Source organism: Mesoplodon densirostris, chromosome 15 (genome assembly GCF_025265405.1).
Source record: "Mesoplodon densirostris isolate mMesDen1 chromosome 15, mMesDen1 primary haplotype, whole genome shotgun sequence".
In the NCBI taxonomy this organism is placed as follows: Eukaryota; Metazoa; Chordata; class Mammalia; order Artiodactyla; family Ziphiidae; genus Mesoplodon; species Mesoplodon densirostris.
Window position 1 is genome coordinate 37,968,567 of NC_082675.1, and position 19,217 is coordinate 37,987,783.

At 44.0% G+C, this 19,217-nt stretch overlaps 1 protein-coding gene across 1 annotated transcript in view; it reads left to right on the top strand.

The window, feature by feature from the left end:
- Positions 1-3,717: 3,717 nt before the first annotated feature.
- The window catches only part of COLEC12 (collectin subfamily member 12), a 195,002-nt gene continuing 179,502 nt past the window's right edge, over positions 3,718-19,217 (top strand). Inside the window, exon 1 of the mRNA XM_060118788.1 lies at positions 3,718-3,840. Within this exon, the coding sequence (XP_059974771.1) occupies positions 3,834-3,840 (7 nt within the window). The 5' untranslated portion in view covers positions 3,718-3,833. The remainder of the gene's footprint in view (positions 3,841-19,217) is intronic.

A 19,217-nucleotide genomic window follows, 5' to 3' on the forward strand; every position in this document is an offset into this window, starting at 1 on the left:
CCCGCCCGGCAGCCCATTTCCCCTGAGGAGTGCAAGGCATCTTCACCGGTGTCCTTTCCAACCACACGATCCTCCTCTTCTGGGCCTTTCTCTCCTCTCCCTGAGCCCCAACTCAACTCCTCCCGGAACTCTTGACCAGGGAAATCTTGGTCAGCTGATGTTCTGCACGCGACCACAACCTTCAGCCCCGGTATCCTCCAGAGTGGGGCTCAGAGGAGGCACCAGGCCGGGGACTTTTGGGACCCACCTGCAGAGGCTCAATCAGTTCTTGGTGCTGAAGGTGGCGGGGCTGGAGGGAGGATGCATGTTCCAGAAGCTCTGTCCTCTAAAGAGTTGCTGAGCTTGTTTTCTCATCACCAGGTCTGTGAGTCTAGCCCATTGTAGCTAACAGGTTTTTGTGGGATTTTTTCCAACCGTATAATTCTTCTGTTAGGTTTTGCGTGTGTGTGTGTGTGGCAAAATACACATAACACAAACCTTATTATCCTAACCCTTTCTAAGTGTGCATGTCAGTGGCATTAAGTACGTTCAGATCATTGCACAATCATCACCATCATCCATCTCCAGAACTGTTATCATCTTGCAACACAAACTCTGTCCCCACTAAACAGCTACTCCCCATTCCCTCCCCGCTCCACCTGGAAACCACCATTCTACTGTCTGTCTCTATGATTTGACTACTCTAGGTACCTCATATAGGTGGAATTATACACTATTTGTCCTTTTGTGACTGGCTTATTTCACTTAGCATAATGCCCTCTAGGTTCAACCATGCTGTAGCATGTGTCAGAATTTCCTTCCTTTTTTTTTTTTTTTTTTTTTTGCGGTACGCAGCCTCTCACTGCTGTGGCCTCTCCCGTTGCGGAGCACAGGCTCCTCCGGACGCGCAGGCTCAGCGGCCATGGCTCACGGGCCTAGCCGCTCCGCGGCATGTGGGATCTTCGCGGACTGGGGCACGAACCCGTGTCCCCTGCATCGGCAGGTGGACTCTCAACCACTGCGCCACCAGGGAAGCCCTAGAATTTCCTTCCTTTTTAAGGCTGAAAAATATTCCATTGTCAGCATGTGCTGCCTTTATTTTGTCCATTCATCTGTTAATGGACACTTTGGTTGTTTCTACCTTTTGGCAATTGTGAATAATGCTGCAATGAACATGGGTGTACAAATATATCTATTTGAGTCCCTGCTTCTGACCCTTTTGGGCATCTATCCAGAAGCAGTATTGCTGGATCATATGGTAATTCTATGTCTAATTTTTTGAGAAACCACTATGCTGTTTTCCATAGTGGCTGCATCAGTTTACATTCCAACTACCAATGCACAAGTGTTCTAATTTCTCCACATCTTTGTCAAAACTTGCTATTTTCTGTTTTTTGAAAAGTTTTTATTTTTTATGATAGTCACCTTAGTGAGTATGAAGTGGTATCTTATTGTAGTTAATTTTTTGTTTTGTTTTGGCCATGCTGCGTGGCTTGCGGGATCTTAGTTCCCCAACCAGGGATTGAACCTACTCCTCCTGCAGTGGAAGCGTGGAGTCTTAACCACTGGGCCTCCAGGGAAGTCCCTCTCATTGTAGTTTTGATTTGCATTTCCCTAATGATTAGTGATGTTGAGCATCTTTCCATATGCTTATTGGCCATTTGTATATCATCTTTGAAGAAATATCTATTTGAGTTCTTTGCCCAGTTTTTAAATTGGGTTATTTGTTTTCTTGTTGTTGAGTTGTAGGAGTTCTTTACATATTCTGGATGTCAACCCCTTATCAGATATATGGCTTACAAACATTTTCTCCTGCTCTGTGGGTTGCCTTTTCACTCTGTTGATAGTGTCTTTGATGCACAAAAGCTTTGAATTTTGATGAAATCCAATTTATTATTTTTTTCTTTTGTTGACTTTTCGGTGTCACAGCTATAATTTAGGTTTTTTTTTTTTTGCTTTCATAATGGGAATCTATTTGTATTTAAGACGTGAATGTATTTTTTTACATCTTTATTGGAGTATAATTGCTTTACAATGGTGTGTTAGTTTCTGCTTTATAACAAAGTGAATCAGTTATACATATACATATGTTCCCATATCTCTTCCCTCTTGCGTCTCCCTCCCTCCCACCCTCCCTATCCCACCCCTCTAGGTGGTCACAAAGCACCGAGCTGATCTCCCTGTGCTATGCGGCTGCTTCCCACTAGCTATCAATGATTTTCTTCAATTAAAATATTGGGGCCAAAATTCTCTCCATTTTTCAGTTGGAGAAACTATTATGCAAAGAAACTGATGGGCTTATTCCATCCCAACATTACTTAGTAAACTCTGGGCTGAGAATCCATATTCTGGCCTCTTCAGGGACTCTCACCTGACATGCAAAACAAGGCAGGTACCTTGGTGAGAGCTGGAGCAAATCTCCAGAGTAATATTCAGGGACCCTATAGTTTCATCAAGCCCTAAAGTGAAAAAAAAAATTGCCAGTTTTTGTCTTTTTCTTTGCCAGTCATGTACAAGTTTTCCCCTAACGTTCTAAATAGAAAGCTTCTGGAATGGAGAGTCTGAAATATTTTAGAATGTATTCATTTCTGGGCACCGACTTTTACTAGAGCAAAGAGTTCCCTGTTTAGAATGAATCAATGGGCTGGTTACACTGTGTTACCAAGTACTCAGGAGAGGAAATCGGAAAAGCTGCAACCACTGCCCGTGCCAGAATTGTATTGCTTTTGGTATGCTAACAAGAGCGCAAGTAATGTCATTTCACCATTGTGGAAGAAAGTTCCTCCGCAGCGCCCCCCCGCCCCGCCCCCCACCAGCTCCACTCACCACTTAGTTTCTGCAGTAAAGCAATAAAGCAATGGGTCTGCTTAGGAGGGTTTCTAAAAGGAAAGATAAACACTGTGGGGCAAGAGGATGGGCCACAATGAAAGGAACTCATTATGAATCTGCTCAACAGCCCAGCCTCCTTTCCTGGTAAAACTGGAGTCAACCTGATCATTTCAGGGGCTGTGGGTAGAAGGGGGACTTTTCCAACCCAGGGGAGTGTGGTGGGTTTTTTAGTCTCTGTCTCTCTCTTCTTGAAGGTCCAAGAGTTGTAATCCTGCTCCGAGTTCTGCAGGGAGATCATCTAATGGTGACTTCGAACTTAGCGACAGCTCTCCCCGGGTGGCAGTGTGCACTGTCCCTTGTGTCCCTTCGGGGCATCAACAAGCGCACTTGGAAACTTGGAGCCTCGGGGAAGCGCTCGCCCCCTGTTTGATCCTCTAATCCTCCGTGCCCAGAGCCCTTTGGGGAAGGGACGAGCTAACTCCTCCGTCCCCGTGACGCTGCTGCTCCCAGCCCTCTCACCCCACACTCTAGGTAGTCAGGGGTCTAGAAACAAGCCCAGCGGCCGCACGTTCCGTGCACCCCGAGGGTGAGCACTTGACCACCCTCGGGAGCCGTTTTCCTCCGACTTCGTCCCGCTTCTGGTCCAATGGGAAAAAGAGAGAACCGGGGGAGCGCGGGCGAGCGACAGCGCGGCGAAGAAGTGGCGGGCCCGGGCGGGCGCCGGCCTGCGGACGGGCGGGCGGGGCGGGCGCGGGAGGGCGCGAGGGGGGCGTGGGCGCGGCGGCCCGCGCGCCCCGGCGGCCGGGCCAGGGGGAGGGGCGCTGGCGGGAGCGGCGCCTCCCGCCCGGGGTGAGCGGCGCGCGCGGCGGCCCCGCGGCACAGAGCGCCAAGCGGGGAGGGAGGGCTGGAGCGCAGACGGCCGACGCACGGCGCAGCTGCCATGGGCGCTCACTGACCCGCTGCTCAGCGCGAACTTTCTCGGCGGCGCGGAGCTCCCCGGCTGGCTGTGCGTCTCCTCGGCCACCATGAAAGGTAGGGAGGGCTTCGGGGAGCGCGTGAGGGGGCGAGGTGCATCCGGCGCGGACTTTCTCTGCGCGGAGCCCCGGGGGACACCCGGTGCTTGGTTCATGCGCGCACCCTGGGGGCGCCCCCGGCTCCGGAGTCGGGTACCGCCGGAGACCTAGAGGTTGGGGTTTTGAAGCGTGTGAGTATTCCCCTCCCCATCTTGTCTCTACAAAGTAGTTTGAAGCCCCAAATTATTGTTTACGGATTCCAGTTCCCAACTTTTTAATTGAAAAAATATGCCCAGGAGAGTGGAGGCATCATCATTCACCCCCGCCCCCCAGTCGGTTCTCCGCTCTGGAGCACTCCCCCCCTCTCCCCAGCGTCCTCTCCCTCCCCGCTGTTGCCGTTTCGCCGTCCAAGAAGTCGAAGGGCTGCTGGCCGGGAGTTTTCTCTGGGAGTCGGGGATGTTCTCGGTGCGCCCTCCCCACATCTGGCAATGATTAGGTGCCCGCGGAGTTCAGCTGGCTTGGGAAGTGCGTTTGGCATCTTTCTCCATCAGACCCACTGACTGGAAAATAACTGTCCTGGGTTCCGCGTCCCTTCCATGTGCCCGCTTGCGGAGTTGTTGTGCCCACGTGTGTTCAGGGGTGACACAGCCCCCCGGGCGGTATCCTCTGCAGGCCGGTTTAGGGAAGTGTCAGATGTTATCGTACCTTTAAACGGAATCGCGAGGAGCAGGGCTTCTCAGGGCAGCCTTGTGTTTAGTAGAAACCCGACGATCTGTCAGCAGAATCCAGATTTATATGTGAGATAAATAATTACAGCGGAGGCATCCAAGGGAGCCGTTTGGGGATGGGCCGGCGTGGTGTTTACACAAGACTGGAGACCTGGTTTTGCGTTAGGATAACACATTTCTGTCCCCGCGCGGGCCGGGCTCGAGTGAGGGGGCTGGGTGCGAAATGCCATCTGACCCGCGGGGACCGAGTTTCCAGTCGCCCGAGACCACGCGATGCGACCGCTTTGACTTGCAAGCGTTGCTGACCGAGGCGGGCGCCCCGGGAGCCCCACAGACTTGGAAAGTAACTTTTGGCTCTAGGTTTCTCGGAAACGGAGTTCACGCTGAACACTCCGGAGCGGTAATGCCAGTTAGCTCTCCTTCCAAGGGGGTTCTGTGTCCTTATTTGGAGACCCAGTGTAGGCAGGGGACAGAACACCAGGTGGAATGGGGCCCGCCCCAGGGCCAGAGAAACAAAAGACAGGATACTGCTCTCTGGCTAGAGAATTTCAAAAGGCAGTGGTGTGTGTTCCTTCTCTCTCCATCTCGGTTTCTCTGCTCTCAGATACATTCTAGGAAAGGAGCACTTTCCTTAGCACTGATTGAAGGATCCTCCCAGAAAGGAAACAGTTCACGCGGCTAAACTTTACTCTGGGGCTCAGTTACCATCATTTTAGCCAGTTAATCTTCTCATTGCTGGTCACTGAGGCCAGAAGGTTTTGAACTCTCGGAAAGATAAGCCAGCTACTCATTTCATCAGCTCCCATGTGTGTTCTGAAACTCTGAAAATCTTGTTATGCTTTTGACTGGGTCAATGACTGTTACTACAGTTTGCATATTTTTCCAATGTTAATTCAAATCTGCAGAGGAAGACACACCTACAAGTTCTAAACATATTTTTTTTGTGTGTGTGAGATTTACACTGCATTCTAGACCAGCTTGCAGACCCCCTGGAGAAGGCTTATTGCTTACTCTCTGTGGTCTGGGCACTGCTTCAAAGGCCCCTCTTACCTTCTGCCCCAGTGGGAGAGGGGAGCTGAGGGACTGAATCCCTGGGTAGACTAGTCACTTTGAAGGCCTCTTTTAAAACAAAATATTCTGTGAGAGGTTTGCTTACCAACTATTGCCATGTAATTTGCATTTATTTGTCTGGTTTGTGAGATGCGGAAGGGAGGGAGCAGTAATACTTCTTTAGTACCTACTAAGTGCCAGCCCCTGTGCTCCACTCTCTATAAGCCCTCCATCAGTGAACCCTCTCAACAACCCTGTGAGGTAGGTATTTTAACCCCTACATTATAGATGTGGAAAAGGAGTCTAGAAGAAATAGAAACCAGCCACAAGGAGGATGGTAGGCATCTAAAGACAAGCTTTGCCAAATTTCCCTGTGAGGCCTGGAGAGACCTAGGAGACCAGATCCGATCATCTCTGGACTAGAAGAAAAGTGAATCTCAGGCAATTAAGTAGCCAAGTAACTCGAAGTTGGTGCAGCAGCCGGGAAGGGGTGGAACCAAGAAATTGGACACAAGACTTTTGAAGCCAAGCAGAGTATGCTTTTAGCCAAAAAGGAAAGCTGCCTTTACCAAGTAGAATTATTTTGATGATTTGCCATAGGTAACCAACGCAGAGTCTTCCTTGGGTTCGTGATTACGTCGTATAGCTATTAAATCATTATGTTTAAGCCAACATTTCATTAGAATTTGATCTCCCTAAATAATAGAAGTCAGTGACAAGCCTTGCGAATGCTTAAAATTAAAGTATTAACCTAAAACATTCTTTAGCCAAATAGAAAATTAGTGGACATCTTAGAAGTTACAGAAGTTTATCTGCCAAAGTAGAAATTCAGCTACTATGTGAGACAGATACCTTTTCAGGGTGCCTGTTTGACTTTCTAATTCTGATGTTTAAACCTGGGATATAGCCTTTGTAAAAACCCAGGCCTTTGTAGTCTAATTCCAGGTCTGCCATGAGCCACAGCGCCACCTATCTGTTGCGTTCAGCAAATATCTGTCTCTGTTCTATTTCCTCCATCTCTGGAGTCACAAGTACCAAAATAATGACATCATTATATATTTTCCAGAAGAAAATTACTTGCCTTGTTGCTGCAATACTTGAAGTGTTCCAAACTGATTAAAACATGAAGCTGGTTTTAATTTATTTCTAATTACATTTTCAATTAGCTGTACTGCACCATAAATTTCATGGTTTTTAATAAATATTCACATTCTTTATGGAGGAATCTGACTCCTCTAGAGTTAGGTGTGTCATTAAGAAGTCACACTTCTAGTCCTAGAAGTTGGGAATATTGGTGAGCTTTAATGCAGCAGCACTTGTTGCCTAAGAGACGGCTGGAAACAACCATGGGACCAAAGTGGTTCAAACCACTGTTCTAATTTAACACAGGGAGGAGGTTGGTGCCATCAAAACATAGTGTCCAGCTGCTTATTTTTGTGCTTTTGTATGTAAATATTTCTGAAATGCTGTCTGGCAATAATACTTTTAAAATGCACTAGTAAGCAGTATACTTCTCCTACTGCCTGTTGTTTTCCCAGACCCATGGTCTCTTTGCTTTCCCAGTGTCTAAAATTTCTGGTCCTTAACTGGGATAAGCAGGCACGCGTGTAAGGGCTGACTGCATTTAACATTGAAAGAATCATGTTTTCTGCAGGGAAATGGAAACAAAGTGAGACCTTTTTCCTTTCACTGTTTGGGACTTGGGGCTGCCCTTCCTCTGGAAGACAAATTTGCAATCCAATTACACTTTTGTCTGTTAGTTTGAAGATGCTTGACATTCTTAGTCTGAGGTTTAATTATTGCTAAGTATAGATCTTCCCTGTGGTCTCCTATGCAATTTTCCAAGATTGTTCCCATCCCCTTACCACTCCTCCCCCCACCCCAACTATGTGGCTTATCCAGCAATAATGGTGTGGATGGGAAAAGCTGGAGTATGATAGCTTTAAAGCTGTAGCATAACTAGGTGTCTAATTTTCTGAATTAATGCTTATTCTCATTAAAACATTAGTTCAAAACTGTTGATGTAGCTGCTGCCAAAGTAAGTTAAATGGCCTTTGAAGTATTACTTTTCAAATGGGAAAATAGACATTTAAATTTTGTGATAGAAAAAGTCTATTTTGCCTCGGGTAAACCCAGCACGTGAGTGATCTCTCAGGGGGACAGTTTGGTCCACATGTCTCCGCGTGATGGGAAAAAGCGGTCAGGTGCTAGGAGAGGAGCCCAGAGTGGGCAGAGGACAGTCTTTCTACTTTTGGGGGCAAATCAGAGTGAAAAGAATCAGGCAGTTGGGGGCCAGGGGACAGTGTTCTAGGTCATCAAAGTGATCATCTGTGAAAAAAGTCTACCCGCACTGTGGGGTTGGCTCTACCAGGCTGGTCCTGCCTTTCCATCTTCTGCTCCTATGCCATTCTGAAGGCACAGGCTCTCTCAGCTTCTGGAATTCCTGACTGTGGCCTGGAGGCAGGGAACAGTGTTGTGAGTTGGAAGATAAAAGCCAGGGACAAGTTGATCTGTACCGTGGTTAGTACTGCAAACAACTTCTTAGGCATGACTGATGGGCCATTTAATATCCCCACTTACCATTTTTCCCTTTAGTAATAGCTAACGTTTATTGAGCACCTGCCATGCCAGGCATTATTTTTTTCTTCATTTTACAGTTAAGAAATCTTAGACTCAGAGAGGCTGAGTTACTTGTCTAAGGGCACTAAGCTAGTCAGTGGGGAAATTAGTATGCAAATTCGGACAGTCTGACTCCAGAATCCACATGTAACACCTCTAATTTAGGCTTCCTCCTAGCCACACCCTAATGTTTCATTCAATCAACCCAGCTTTGTTAGGTACATACTGTGTGCCACAATCCATAGATACTGAGTGAGCAAGGTAGAAAAGGTCCTACTGTCTGGGCTTAGACTTTAATAACCTGGCATCAAAGGTCTGAAGAAATTGCTGTGCTCTTCAGCCAGTCACTGGAGGAGTCTCTCTAGGCTGGAGCTCCTGCAGAGATAAGGCGGATTCCAGGGTTGCTGCCTTTTGTAGAATTTATCTGCAGGAGGTTTTCTTGTGATTGATTGAATGAGTGTGAATGGCTCCCTTAAGCCATGGACTCTGGAAACAGCCCCTGCATTGTTTTGCTGACAGGTTTGCTGTGAGACAATGAAACATTGTCAGAATTGCTTTTCAAGAACAGACTGTAACCACCAGTATGTGATCAGAAATAATAATAATTTAAAAATAGTAGTAGTAGTAGTAAGTAAACATCTTAAACAAGGGATAGGGAGATACTGACATTCTTCATAGAAAGTATTTTATTGTTCACTGTTGATAACACAGTTTCTAACCACACCAACAATCCAAAGCTTGCAGGGGGTAACTTTTCAATCAAGCAGTGATTTGATTTCTTTTTAAGTGAATGATGTTTGAAGGGCCCAAACCAAAATAGTACCTTGAACAGGTCCTACTGATTGCTTAAGGGACCTTCGTAATTATATAGCAGTGAAAGGAGAAATTAGTAATCTAATTTAAAATTCCAAAGAGATCCTAGGAGCTTTCTTAACCCCTGAATTTATCACAAATAGTCAACCAATACTCTTAAAAAATATGAAGGAAATATGTTTTTCAGCATGGGAGGAAATTTAAACATTTATTTATTGGACTTGGATATATTAAATGACTCCTTTATACTTCCTGAGTCATTTGAGATTATAGCCTTGTATCACGTGAAGTCATATGCACTTGCCTAAGAGGTTAGACATTTGACATTTCTGTGTGAAAAAAACTAACTTGTCATTGGTTTGTGGAAATAGATGCACTTCTTTGGGTGTAAGTCACTTCCTTGTGACATAGAAATGTTTGGAAACTAGCTGATGTATATATATATACATATATATATAAAACATTTTATTATTCAAAGGCAAAATAATCCAAATTTATAGTTAATAATATATACTTTAAAATGTAACCATTTCATAAAATGTAATTATAAGTAGTGTTCCCAGGAGTTGAACCTGACAATTTTAGTGTGGTGAAGAGTGTGGGCTCTGAAATCAGAGGGCCTGGTGACCACAGGCAAACTACTTAACCTACTGGGGCCCCCAGTGTCCTCATCTGTCAAATGGGGGAGCTACTGGATGCCTTTTTTGGGGTTTTATTTGCTTTATTTTTGTTTTGTTGGTTTGTTTTGAGGATTAAGTAAGTTAGTATAGATCAGTTGTTTAGAATGGTGTCTAGCACCTAAGGAGAACTCAAGACATTTTAGGTGTTAGGATACTGTTTAGTTATAACCTGCTGCTTCCTCCAGGCAGAACGTAATTGCCAATTATGAACCATCTTATGTTAAGTTAATCAAGTGATAGTTTCTACCACGAAGAAAAAAGCTTGGTTTTGAAATGAAAGTAATTTTCAAATTACAAATGTGTGGTACAAAGACCTGGGGGATGGGAGAAAACTGTGCTCTTTATGGGAAGCAGTTTTACTATTGGTCCATCTCCAGCTGCCATCACTCGTGTTATTGTCATGTAGTCAGAAATCAGCCCTACTGAAAATGCATGGACCATATTTACAGTGAAGTTTGTAACTATAGTGAAAATGGTACCATTTTCTCATTTGTTATGATCATGCTAGGAAATCAGAAAATATATGTAAATACCTTTAGTTTACCTAGGAGCACTAATTTTCCTGGAGTACTATTGTTCAGGTACCTACTGATGGTGACATAATGTTTTTAAAGATTTGTATCTCAAATCCAGTGTCCAGTTTTGTCCAGTAAGGATATGACATCAAAGAGTCAAAACATAAAACAAATTTATCTGTACATAAGTCTTAGGACAGGTGTATGTGTATGTATGTGTTTTTAACCGTATGACATCATGTCTATTTCATTGATAATGTTAATTTTCTATCAAGCTGTCATGTTTCTATTTTATTCATTATTTAAAATTAGACCACCAAGTCCTAACTAGCTTTCACTTATTCTTTATGTAGTATATTATTTAAATATATTCAAATATTCTTTATATTAAATATAGTTAAATATTCTTCATTTAGAATGTTATTGAAATATAGTCAGATATTTAGTATGTACATAGCCCCTGTCCTCAAGGAGCTTGCAGTCTGATGGACAGGGTAAGACTTATGCATAAACAATTGGCATTCAAGATAGAAGGTGAAAAGTGCCTTATTTGAGGTTCAGATAAATGCTGCTGTAGGACACAGGAGGAGATGGCTGAGGACAGGGATATTTTCCTTTGGAGGGGAGATTCAAGCTGATTTGTTATCTCAAATTATATTTCATGTTTCAGGTTACATTGCTCTAATAGTAATTAGAGGCAAATGGTACATCAGGGCCACCCTGAAACCTTCAGGTAGGACATTTCAATGTGGGAGATGAGAGAGAATCAAATACAAAGTTTTCTAGAACTTTGTCTCCTAGGCTCAATTTTGGTCCATCATTCGTAATTAATTATAGTATGTTACTTTGGTATAATTGTTTGGATAACCTAAACATAAAGTTAAATGATTTCGGAACAAAACAGATATATCAGTTTTTGTTTGGTTTGGTTTGGTTTTTAAACAAAGACTACTTATTTTGTGTGTGTGTCTCCAGAGAAACGGACGGCATTGGTTTTTCTTGCCAAATGACCCATGCAGTTGACACCTTTCCACGGTCCTTATAAAATTTGGGGCAGGGATTCAAGTCCTCATCCTGACTCTACTTGACCAAGGTGATTAGATGAGAAGGTCCCTCATAAGAGAAGGGGAGACATGTCACCTCCCCTGTAGTTACTGTGAATGATAGATGTGGGGGTCAACATTTTGAGTCTCATATTTATTTACTTTTTAAGTTGTTGAAGTGGGCCTGCTGGAGGAAATCTGGTTTAGCCTCCACTACCAATTTAGTGGTAAAAGTTACCAAAAATATCCCTTCAATTTTGTTGAACGATAAAGGAAGGAAAAGGGTATCGTATCTCCTTATCAGAAAAGCAAGTTTTTGAAAAGCATCAGAATTACAAGTTGTGCCACAAATTGGAGTCACTTTATGTCTTTACAATTTTGACTTAAAAAAAAAAATCCTATACCATTGAACCAAAAAAGGGATCCTATTGCTGTAAAACATAAAATTCGGAAAGCAGCTGAGTGATCAAAATAAATGTCTTGTACTCTTTGGAATAAGCTACAAATATTTTTAGCAGCCTGTGGGACCACCCTGTTTTGTTCTAGCAGTGGTGATGCTACAGGAACTGGGGCTGCATCAGGGTGGAGACAATACCGAGTGGACAGCAGTGCTGAGCCCGGCTTGGAAGAGAAGTTTAAATTCAGCCTCGCCTCTGTCCACGGTCCTTCAGCCTGGCTCCAAAGAGCGCCAGAACTTGTTCTGATCAGTGTGACATTTGTCAGAACCTACTCTGTGCCATCTAGTGAAGGCTGCGAGTCCACACCTTCTGTGCTGTTGCTCTAGGGTGAACTCTGCTCGCCGGCTCTTTGGAGCAGGGGACCTTTTCTGGTGGTCAGCATCCATTGGACCCGAGCACTTTTCTTTTTGTCTACCTGACTTTTATCTCCCCTACACATTCCCTTGTTTTGTTTGCTTGACTTCAGTTCTTATTTTTATCAAAGTTAGAGATGCGCATAGTTTAAAGAGTCAAAGAATATCACATTTATTATGAAAAACAGCAATTTCCTGCCCAACCCACTTCATTTCATCATTTCCCAGTCCCCAGAGGCAACCTCCTGAGAACAGTTTTTGCATTTTCTTTTGGCATTGACTTTTCTTTCAGTTCTCTACCTAGAACACACCATCCCCAAACCCTGTAGCTTCAAACAACAGATGTTTATTTGTTCATGACCCTGCAATTCGGGCTGAGCTTGGCAGGGATGGCTGGTTTCTGCTTCCCGAGGTGTTGGGCAGGCTGGTCAGCCTCGCTCCACGGCTGGAGCATCAGCGGGGTGGCTGGAAGGGCCGAGGGCTGGCCAGGCTCTCTCCTTTCCTTCAGAGTCTCTCATCCCTCAGGGTTCCTCTCTCCTCAGGTGGCCTCTGGTCCAGCAGGGTACCTGGACATTTCCCATGGCAGCCAGCTGCCGAGGGGGTGAAAACAAGCTGAAAGGCAAAGGTCTTGGAGAAGACCTAGGCCCTGAGGTCACCCACTGCTACTTCTGGCAAATACCATTGGCCACAGCAAGTCACAAGGTCCTCCCAGATTCAAAAGAGTGGAAACGGACTTGCACTTGGAGGGATGGAAAAATTGTTGGTGGTTCTTAACGCGGATGAGCTACTACGGCCCCATGTCCTTAAGTGCCATGCTTTTGTTTTTATTATTATTATTATTATTTTGGTTTTAGGCATTATATATTGACTTCCCTTTATAGCAGATGAGGATTTAGTTATTTTACCCTTCACCTCCACCTGACAACCATCACGGACACCTCCTGTTGCCCCCATCATCCCAGTATAGTTATATCACAGTCTGGCCTAGATCAATATTCAGTGTTCATATTATTAAGATGATGTCAATGCTATTCACAGCTGACTTATATTTCTCTCTTGCATAACTGTGTTTCCTCTGGAATTGGTAATCCTCTTGTTATTTTGTTTGTTTAGCCTCCCATGTATATTTACATCGACACTCACCCCCAAAGTCTCTTCCACTGTCCTCCATCTCTGTGTAGTGTGTTCAAACATAGTAGGTATTACCGCATTTTCATCTTCTTGAAGAAATCTTTCCTGGACTCTTCCGACCTACTCAGGGTTAGGGTTAAGGTTAGGTTAGGGTGCACATATGCACGTGCACACACACACATATACGCACATACATCTTTCTGGGTTTTTTCCTTATTTCAGTGGAATGCTTTCACCAGTGACTTCTCAAGAAGAGTGTGCATGAGAGGTACATTTTTGAGGAATCTGTAGGTCTGAAGAGGTCTTTATATTACCTACTCATTTAGTTGAGAGATTTCTCTGTTGGAAATAATATAGCCTTAGAATTTTGAAGGCACTGGTTTCTTCTCTTTTAGCTCCAGTTTTGCTGGTGAGACATGTGAAGACATTCCTTTTTTAAAAAATTCTTGTAAGTAATCTTTTTTTTTTTTTTTCTGTCCAGAAGCTTTTGAGTTTTCTCGTTGTCCACAGGGTTCTGAAACTTTATCATGATGTGCCTCGGAGTGGATCTTCTTCCTTTCTTTGTGCTGGGAAGTGATGTGCCTTTTCATTCTGGAAACTCATGTCCTTCAATCCTAGAAATACTGTTACTTATTCCTCTGATGATTCCCTCTGTTCTTTTCTTCTGGAACACCTGTTATTTGAATATTGGACCCACTTAATTGGTTGTCTAATTTTTTTTCTCGTCTTTACTCTTTTCTATTTATTTGCCCTTTTTCTGCTTTCTGGAATATTTCAACTCTGTCTTCCAACTCTTCTATTAAGTTTTCATTTCTGTGATCATAGTTTTAATTTCCAAGAGTTCTTTCTTTTTCTCTGAGGGTCTCTTTTTTATTATAGCATCCTGTTCTTCTTTTATGGGTACGTTATCTTCTCTTATCTCTACAAGGATATTAATGGTAGGATTTTTTATTCTATTTTTATCATTCTGCATAATGTGTATTTCCTCCAAATTGCTTTACCTGGTTTCTTTATTTTCATCTTGTCTTTTCATGTTAGAGGCTGTGTCACGTGTCTGGTGTCTCCTCACATATAAGAGCAGAGTATTATAAACATTAATTAGAAGCTCCTTGTTTTGGTGGATTCTGTGACCTGTGACTATCGCTCTAGGCTGATCTGGCTGGGCTGTTCCATTGGGGACCTCCTGGAATGAGAATCATTAGTTTATTTTTCTCTTAACTGGCCAGATTCCCCAGGAAGAACCTTCAGTCATTAGCCTGGAGGATACAGTCTTGTTGGCTGAGTGGGAGAAGAGAACTGAGTGTCTGAACATTCAGTATGAAAATTTCCCCCTTTTCCCCTGATTCCATTACAGTTCCCCTCATCTCCTCTGGAGGAGGACACCATTTGTGTTCTTTTGTTTTCATTTCTCTGAGTAATAAATCTTCCATCTTATGCTGTGGTCAGGGAGGGACAGTCATCCAGCTCTGTGAAGGGCCTGGGAGGTCAAACTGCTTTATTTTTCATATCCCACACAGAGCACTCATTTAAAGTGTGCAATTAAGAGGGTTTTAAATATATATATATATATTCACAAGTTTTGCAACCATCATTACAATCAAGTTTAGAACATTTTCATCACCCTCCCCCACCCCAAAAACCCATGCCCATTAGCAGTCACTCCCCATTTCCCCCCAAAACTCGCAGCCCTAAGCTTTAACCTGCTTTCTGACTATGAGCTGGCCTAATGTAGACATTTCATATGAATGAAACCATACAAGATGTGGTCTTTTGTGACCGGCTTCTTTCACTAGCATAATATTTTCAAGGTTCCTTCCTAGTGTAGCATGTATCAGTACTTCATTCCTTTTTATTGCTGAATAATATTATATTCACATTTTGTTTATCCCTTCATCGATTCGTGGACATTTGGATTGTTCTACTTTTTTACTATTATGAATAATGCTGCTATAAGCATTCATGTACAAGTTTTTGTGTGGACATATGTTTTCATTTCTCTTGGGTATATACCTAGGAGTAGAATTGTTGGCTTATATGATATTTCTATGTTTAATCTTTTGAGGAACTGCCAGACTGTTTTCCAAAGTGGCTGTACCATTTGCATTCCCACCAACAGCATATGAGGGTTCTGATTTCTCCATCTTCTTGCCAACACTAATTGTCTATCTTTTTGATTACAGCAGTTGCTTCTTTTATTTTAAAATTTATTTATTTTATTTATTGATTTTTGGCTGTGTTGGGTCTTTGTTGCTGTGTGCGAGTTGCGGTGAGTGGGGGCTACTCTTTGTTGTGGTGTGCGGGCTTCTCATTGCAGTGGCTTCTCTTGTTGCGGAGCACGGCTGTAGGCGTGCGGGCTTCAGTAGTTGTGGCTCATGGGCTCTAGAGTGCAGGCTTAGTAGTTGTGGCACATGGGCTTAGTTGCTCCGTGGCATGTGGGATCTTCCTGGACCAGGGCTCGAACCTGTGTCCCCTGCATTGGCAGGTGGATTCTTAACCACTGTGCCACCAGGGAAGCCCTATAGCAGTTGCTTCTTAAACATATGTTCAACAAGTCCTCCTATTTTAGCCTCACCTTTATTCTCCTTTCAGAGTGGCCTGTGTCCCAAATTCCTTAGCCTTTTCAGGATTCTGGGGTATAAATCATCGCTTTTCAGCCTTCTCTTCTGCTAGCACAGAGTTCAGTTTCCTGGGTCTGTGGGGTCAGCAACCACCATGGTGTGAAACTTGAGGGTCTGCCAGACCTGGGTCTTAGTGTTGGTCTGGCTGCTCACAAGTCGTGGGACCTTGGATCAAATTACATGACTTCTCTGAGCCTCAGATTTCTCACCTATAAAACAGAGAAACAACAAATGGGAAGTAACTGACATTCAGTAGATCTGAGTAAGTATTGGTTCTCTTCTCTTCCTCAAACATGGTGGATATGCAAAAAGAGAAAGAATTCCTTCAGGAATTCATCCACTAGTGGGAGAGAGAGACACATGTATAACTCTATAATCTACTTACTTTTTAACAACAGTTTCTGAGTTTCTATAGCATGGCATAAATGTGCTAGTTGCTGAGGGTACAGTGGGATAAGTTTCCTGTTTTCCAAAGGCTTTCCATCTGGTGAAGTCAAAACCAGAACTGGGTAAGCTGGGATGAAGTGAGAGAGTGGCATGGACATATGTACACTACTAAATGTAAAATAGATAGCTAGTGGGAAGCAGCCGCATAGCATAAATGTGCTAGTTGCTGAGGGTACAGTGGGATAAGTTTCCTGTTTTCCAAAGGCTTTCCATCTGGTGAAGTCAAAACCAGAACTGGGTAAGCTGGGATGAAGTGAGAGAGTGGCATGGACATATGTACACTACTAAATGTAAAATAGATAGCTAGTGGGAAGCAGCCGCATAGCACAGGGAGATCAGCTCGGTGCTTTGTGACCACCTAGAGGGGTGGGATAGGGAGGGTGGGAGGGAGATGCAAGAGGGATGGGATATGGGGATATATATATATATACACATACAGCTGATTCTCTTTGTTATACAGCAGAAACTAACACACCATTGTAAAGCAATTATACTCCAATAAAGATGTTAAAAAAAACCAAAAACAGAACTAGAATATAAGGCAGACGGAAGTAATTGCTGTCACACTGATACAAAGGGAGTGCAGGGGAAGGAGAGGTGAATTCTACCCATAGGGATATTGCACAACTTGGTCCACAGATTGATTGGAACATATTAATATGTATGACTCTCAACTCTCCAAGCCAACTAAACTAAACTTCACTTGAACTCGTGGTACTCTGAAATAGCTAAGCTCAAAGAATAAATCAGCAGCAGAATTCTGTTTTGCGTTCTCCATCACGAAACCTCTGGCCAGCGTGGCCCTGTGCCAGTTACCAAGGAAAGTAAAAAAATAAATAAAAATCACATTTTGAAATAGGCAAGCAAAAGACAGTATAGCCCATAGGTATTACAACAAAAATGCTATAGTACAGCTGTGGCAGCCAAGAAAGTACGTGCCTGTAGACATAAATCTCCAGTTAAACACGTTTTGTTATTTAGGATGTTAAGGTTACTTCTTCCCTGCAGACTAACTGATGTCCGAAGCAGGGATCAAGTTCTGGCCACTGCAGAACTTAGAGGTCTTAAATCTTAACAAAATCCTTGCTCGTGTTGGAGTGTAGCAGTTATGTGACGTAGATTGTGTCCGAGACAGATTTTGAAAACTGGCAGGTTGCAAAGGTGACTGGATATCCTTGAGGGATAATATCCTTATTTGAGCCCATCATCTCTGCAGGCCCCTGGTACTATAAAGAAAATCCAGGATGCATTTAGCCTGGGTCCACTCAGTGTGAGGAAAAGGTTTTGAGAACAAAGTATAACCTTGCACATAATATCAGGCTGTTTGTCTTCCTGAAACCCATCTGCCAGCCATGTGGGCCCTGTTGGAGTCTTTCACCCTCTCAAACTTTCAGGCACTGGGAACCGCTGACCTCTCCTCCAATCTCCTGTGACTCTTTTTTTTTTTTTTTTTCTTTTTGCGGTATGTGGGCCTCTCACTGTTGTGGCCTCTCCCGTTGCGGAGCACAGGCTCCGGATGCGCAGGCCCAGCGGCCATGGCTCACGGGCCCAGCCGCTCCGCGGCATATGGGATCCTCCCAGACCGGGGCACGAACCCGTATCCCCTGCATCGGCAGGCGGACTCTTAACCACTGCGCCACAAGGGAGGCCCTCCTGTGACTCTTGTAGTCTGATGTGGCTGTCCAGACAGCCACAAGCCCCATCAGCTCCTCCCCCTTTCTCTTTCTCAGTTCCTGAAATGTCTCACTGCATCACCAGCCTGAATCAGCTGTTTGCTAATCTACACAGCTGGGGAATCTGGCCGGGGCTCTGGGGACACCTCCACTAATGGAATGTCTACTAGGCGTTACCTGCCCAACTCGACGTAGCTTTTAAGGATGTGAAAAGTCAACTCTTGAAAACATGGAGTGAAACAGAGTTGAACAATCTTTTTCTCTCTCTTTCAGCACCTCCCTGAGTCTAATGGTTCCAAAATTGCTATGAATTTCCAAGAAAGGGATATGGTAGGCAGTAACTCTCTTTTTCCCTCCAAAGAATAAACACTAAGAAAGATTAAGACGCTTCTCCGTGATACCTTCCCTGATAATCCCAGTAAGACGTTCTCTGGGGTACTTTGTACCCCTCATGTCTCATATGATTTAGTATCTAATTATAGGCTTGGATGAGACAGAGATTTGTGTTCTTTTAGGAGCTGCTATAAGAATTTCTCGTCCTCTTGGGATGAGGGTTAAGAAGCAGGACATCCTCTTTGAGTCCTGTATTAGGGGTCACCTGTAAAGCCTTTGTTTCTTCGAACCCCTAATGGGTTTAGGTAGGTTAATTTGGAGGCAGTGCTGAATTGCTTTAATAACAAAAATATGAGACATTTGAAGTTCCCAGGGAAATTTCAGGAAGGAGAGAGGAGTCAGTCAGACTAAATGCTGCATGGGAAAAAGACCAGAGAGGAAAAAGAAAACAAACAAACAAACTAATGGTAGGTCTGCTGAAAAGAAGCTTTAGGGAGAATACTAATTTTTTAAGCTGTTTGCTACTGGGAGCACAGTGTAAGCTGTTTTTTTGTCTCCACTGTGAGTTCTTCAGTGATGATGGTTCCTTGGCCCACAGCGTGTGCATGTGAGCAGATTCTTTTGCGGATGTGTCTCTGCAGTGGAGGGGCTGGAGCTGGCAGGGGAAGCTGACGTCTGGGTGGCATCGTTACCTATGTTCATGTCCCCTCAACTCCACTGGTCTATAAGTACCTGTTTATTGACTGAGTGAATAAATGAATGCATGGATTTCTAAGCAGAAGAAGCAGATAAGGGTTTCTCTTTAACTGAGACTAGACCGGACTTCGCAGGCATTAATGGGAGAATTACTTAGGAAAGCCAGCACAGACTAGGGGATTAATATGTATTTGTCGAACTAACTAATCACCGAGTCAGAGAGAAAAAGGTGCTGTTCT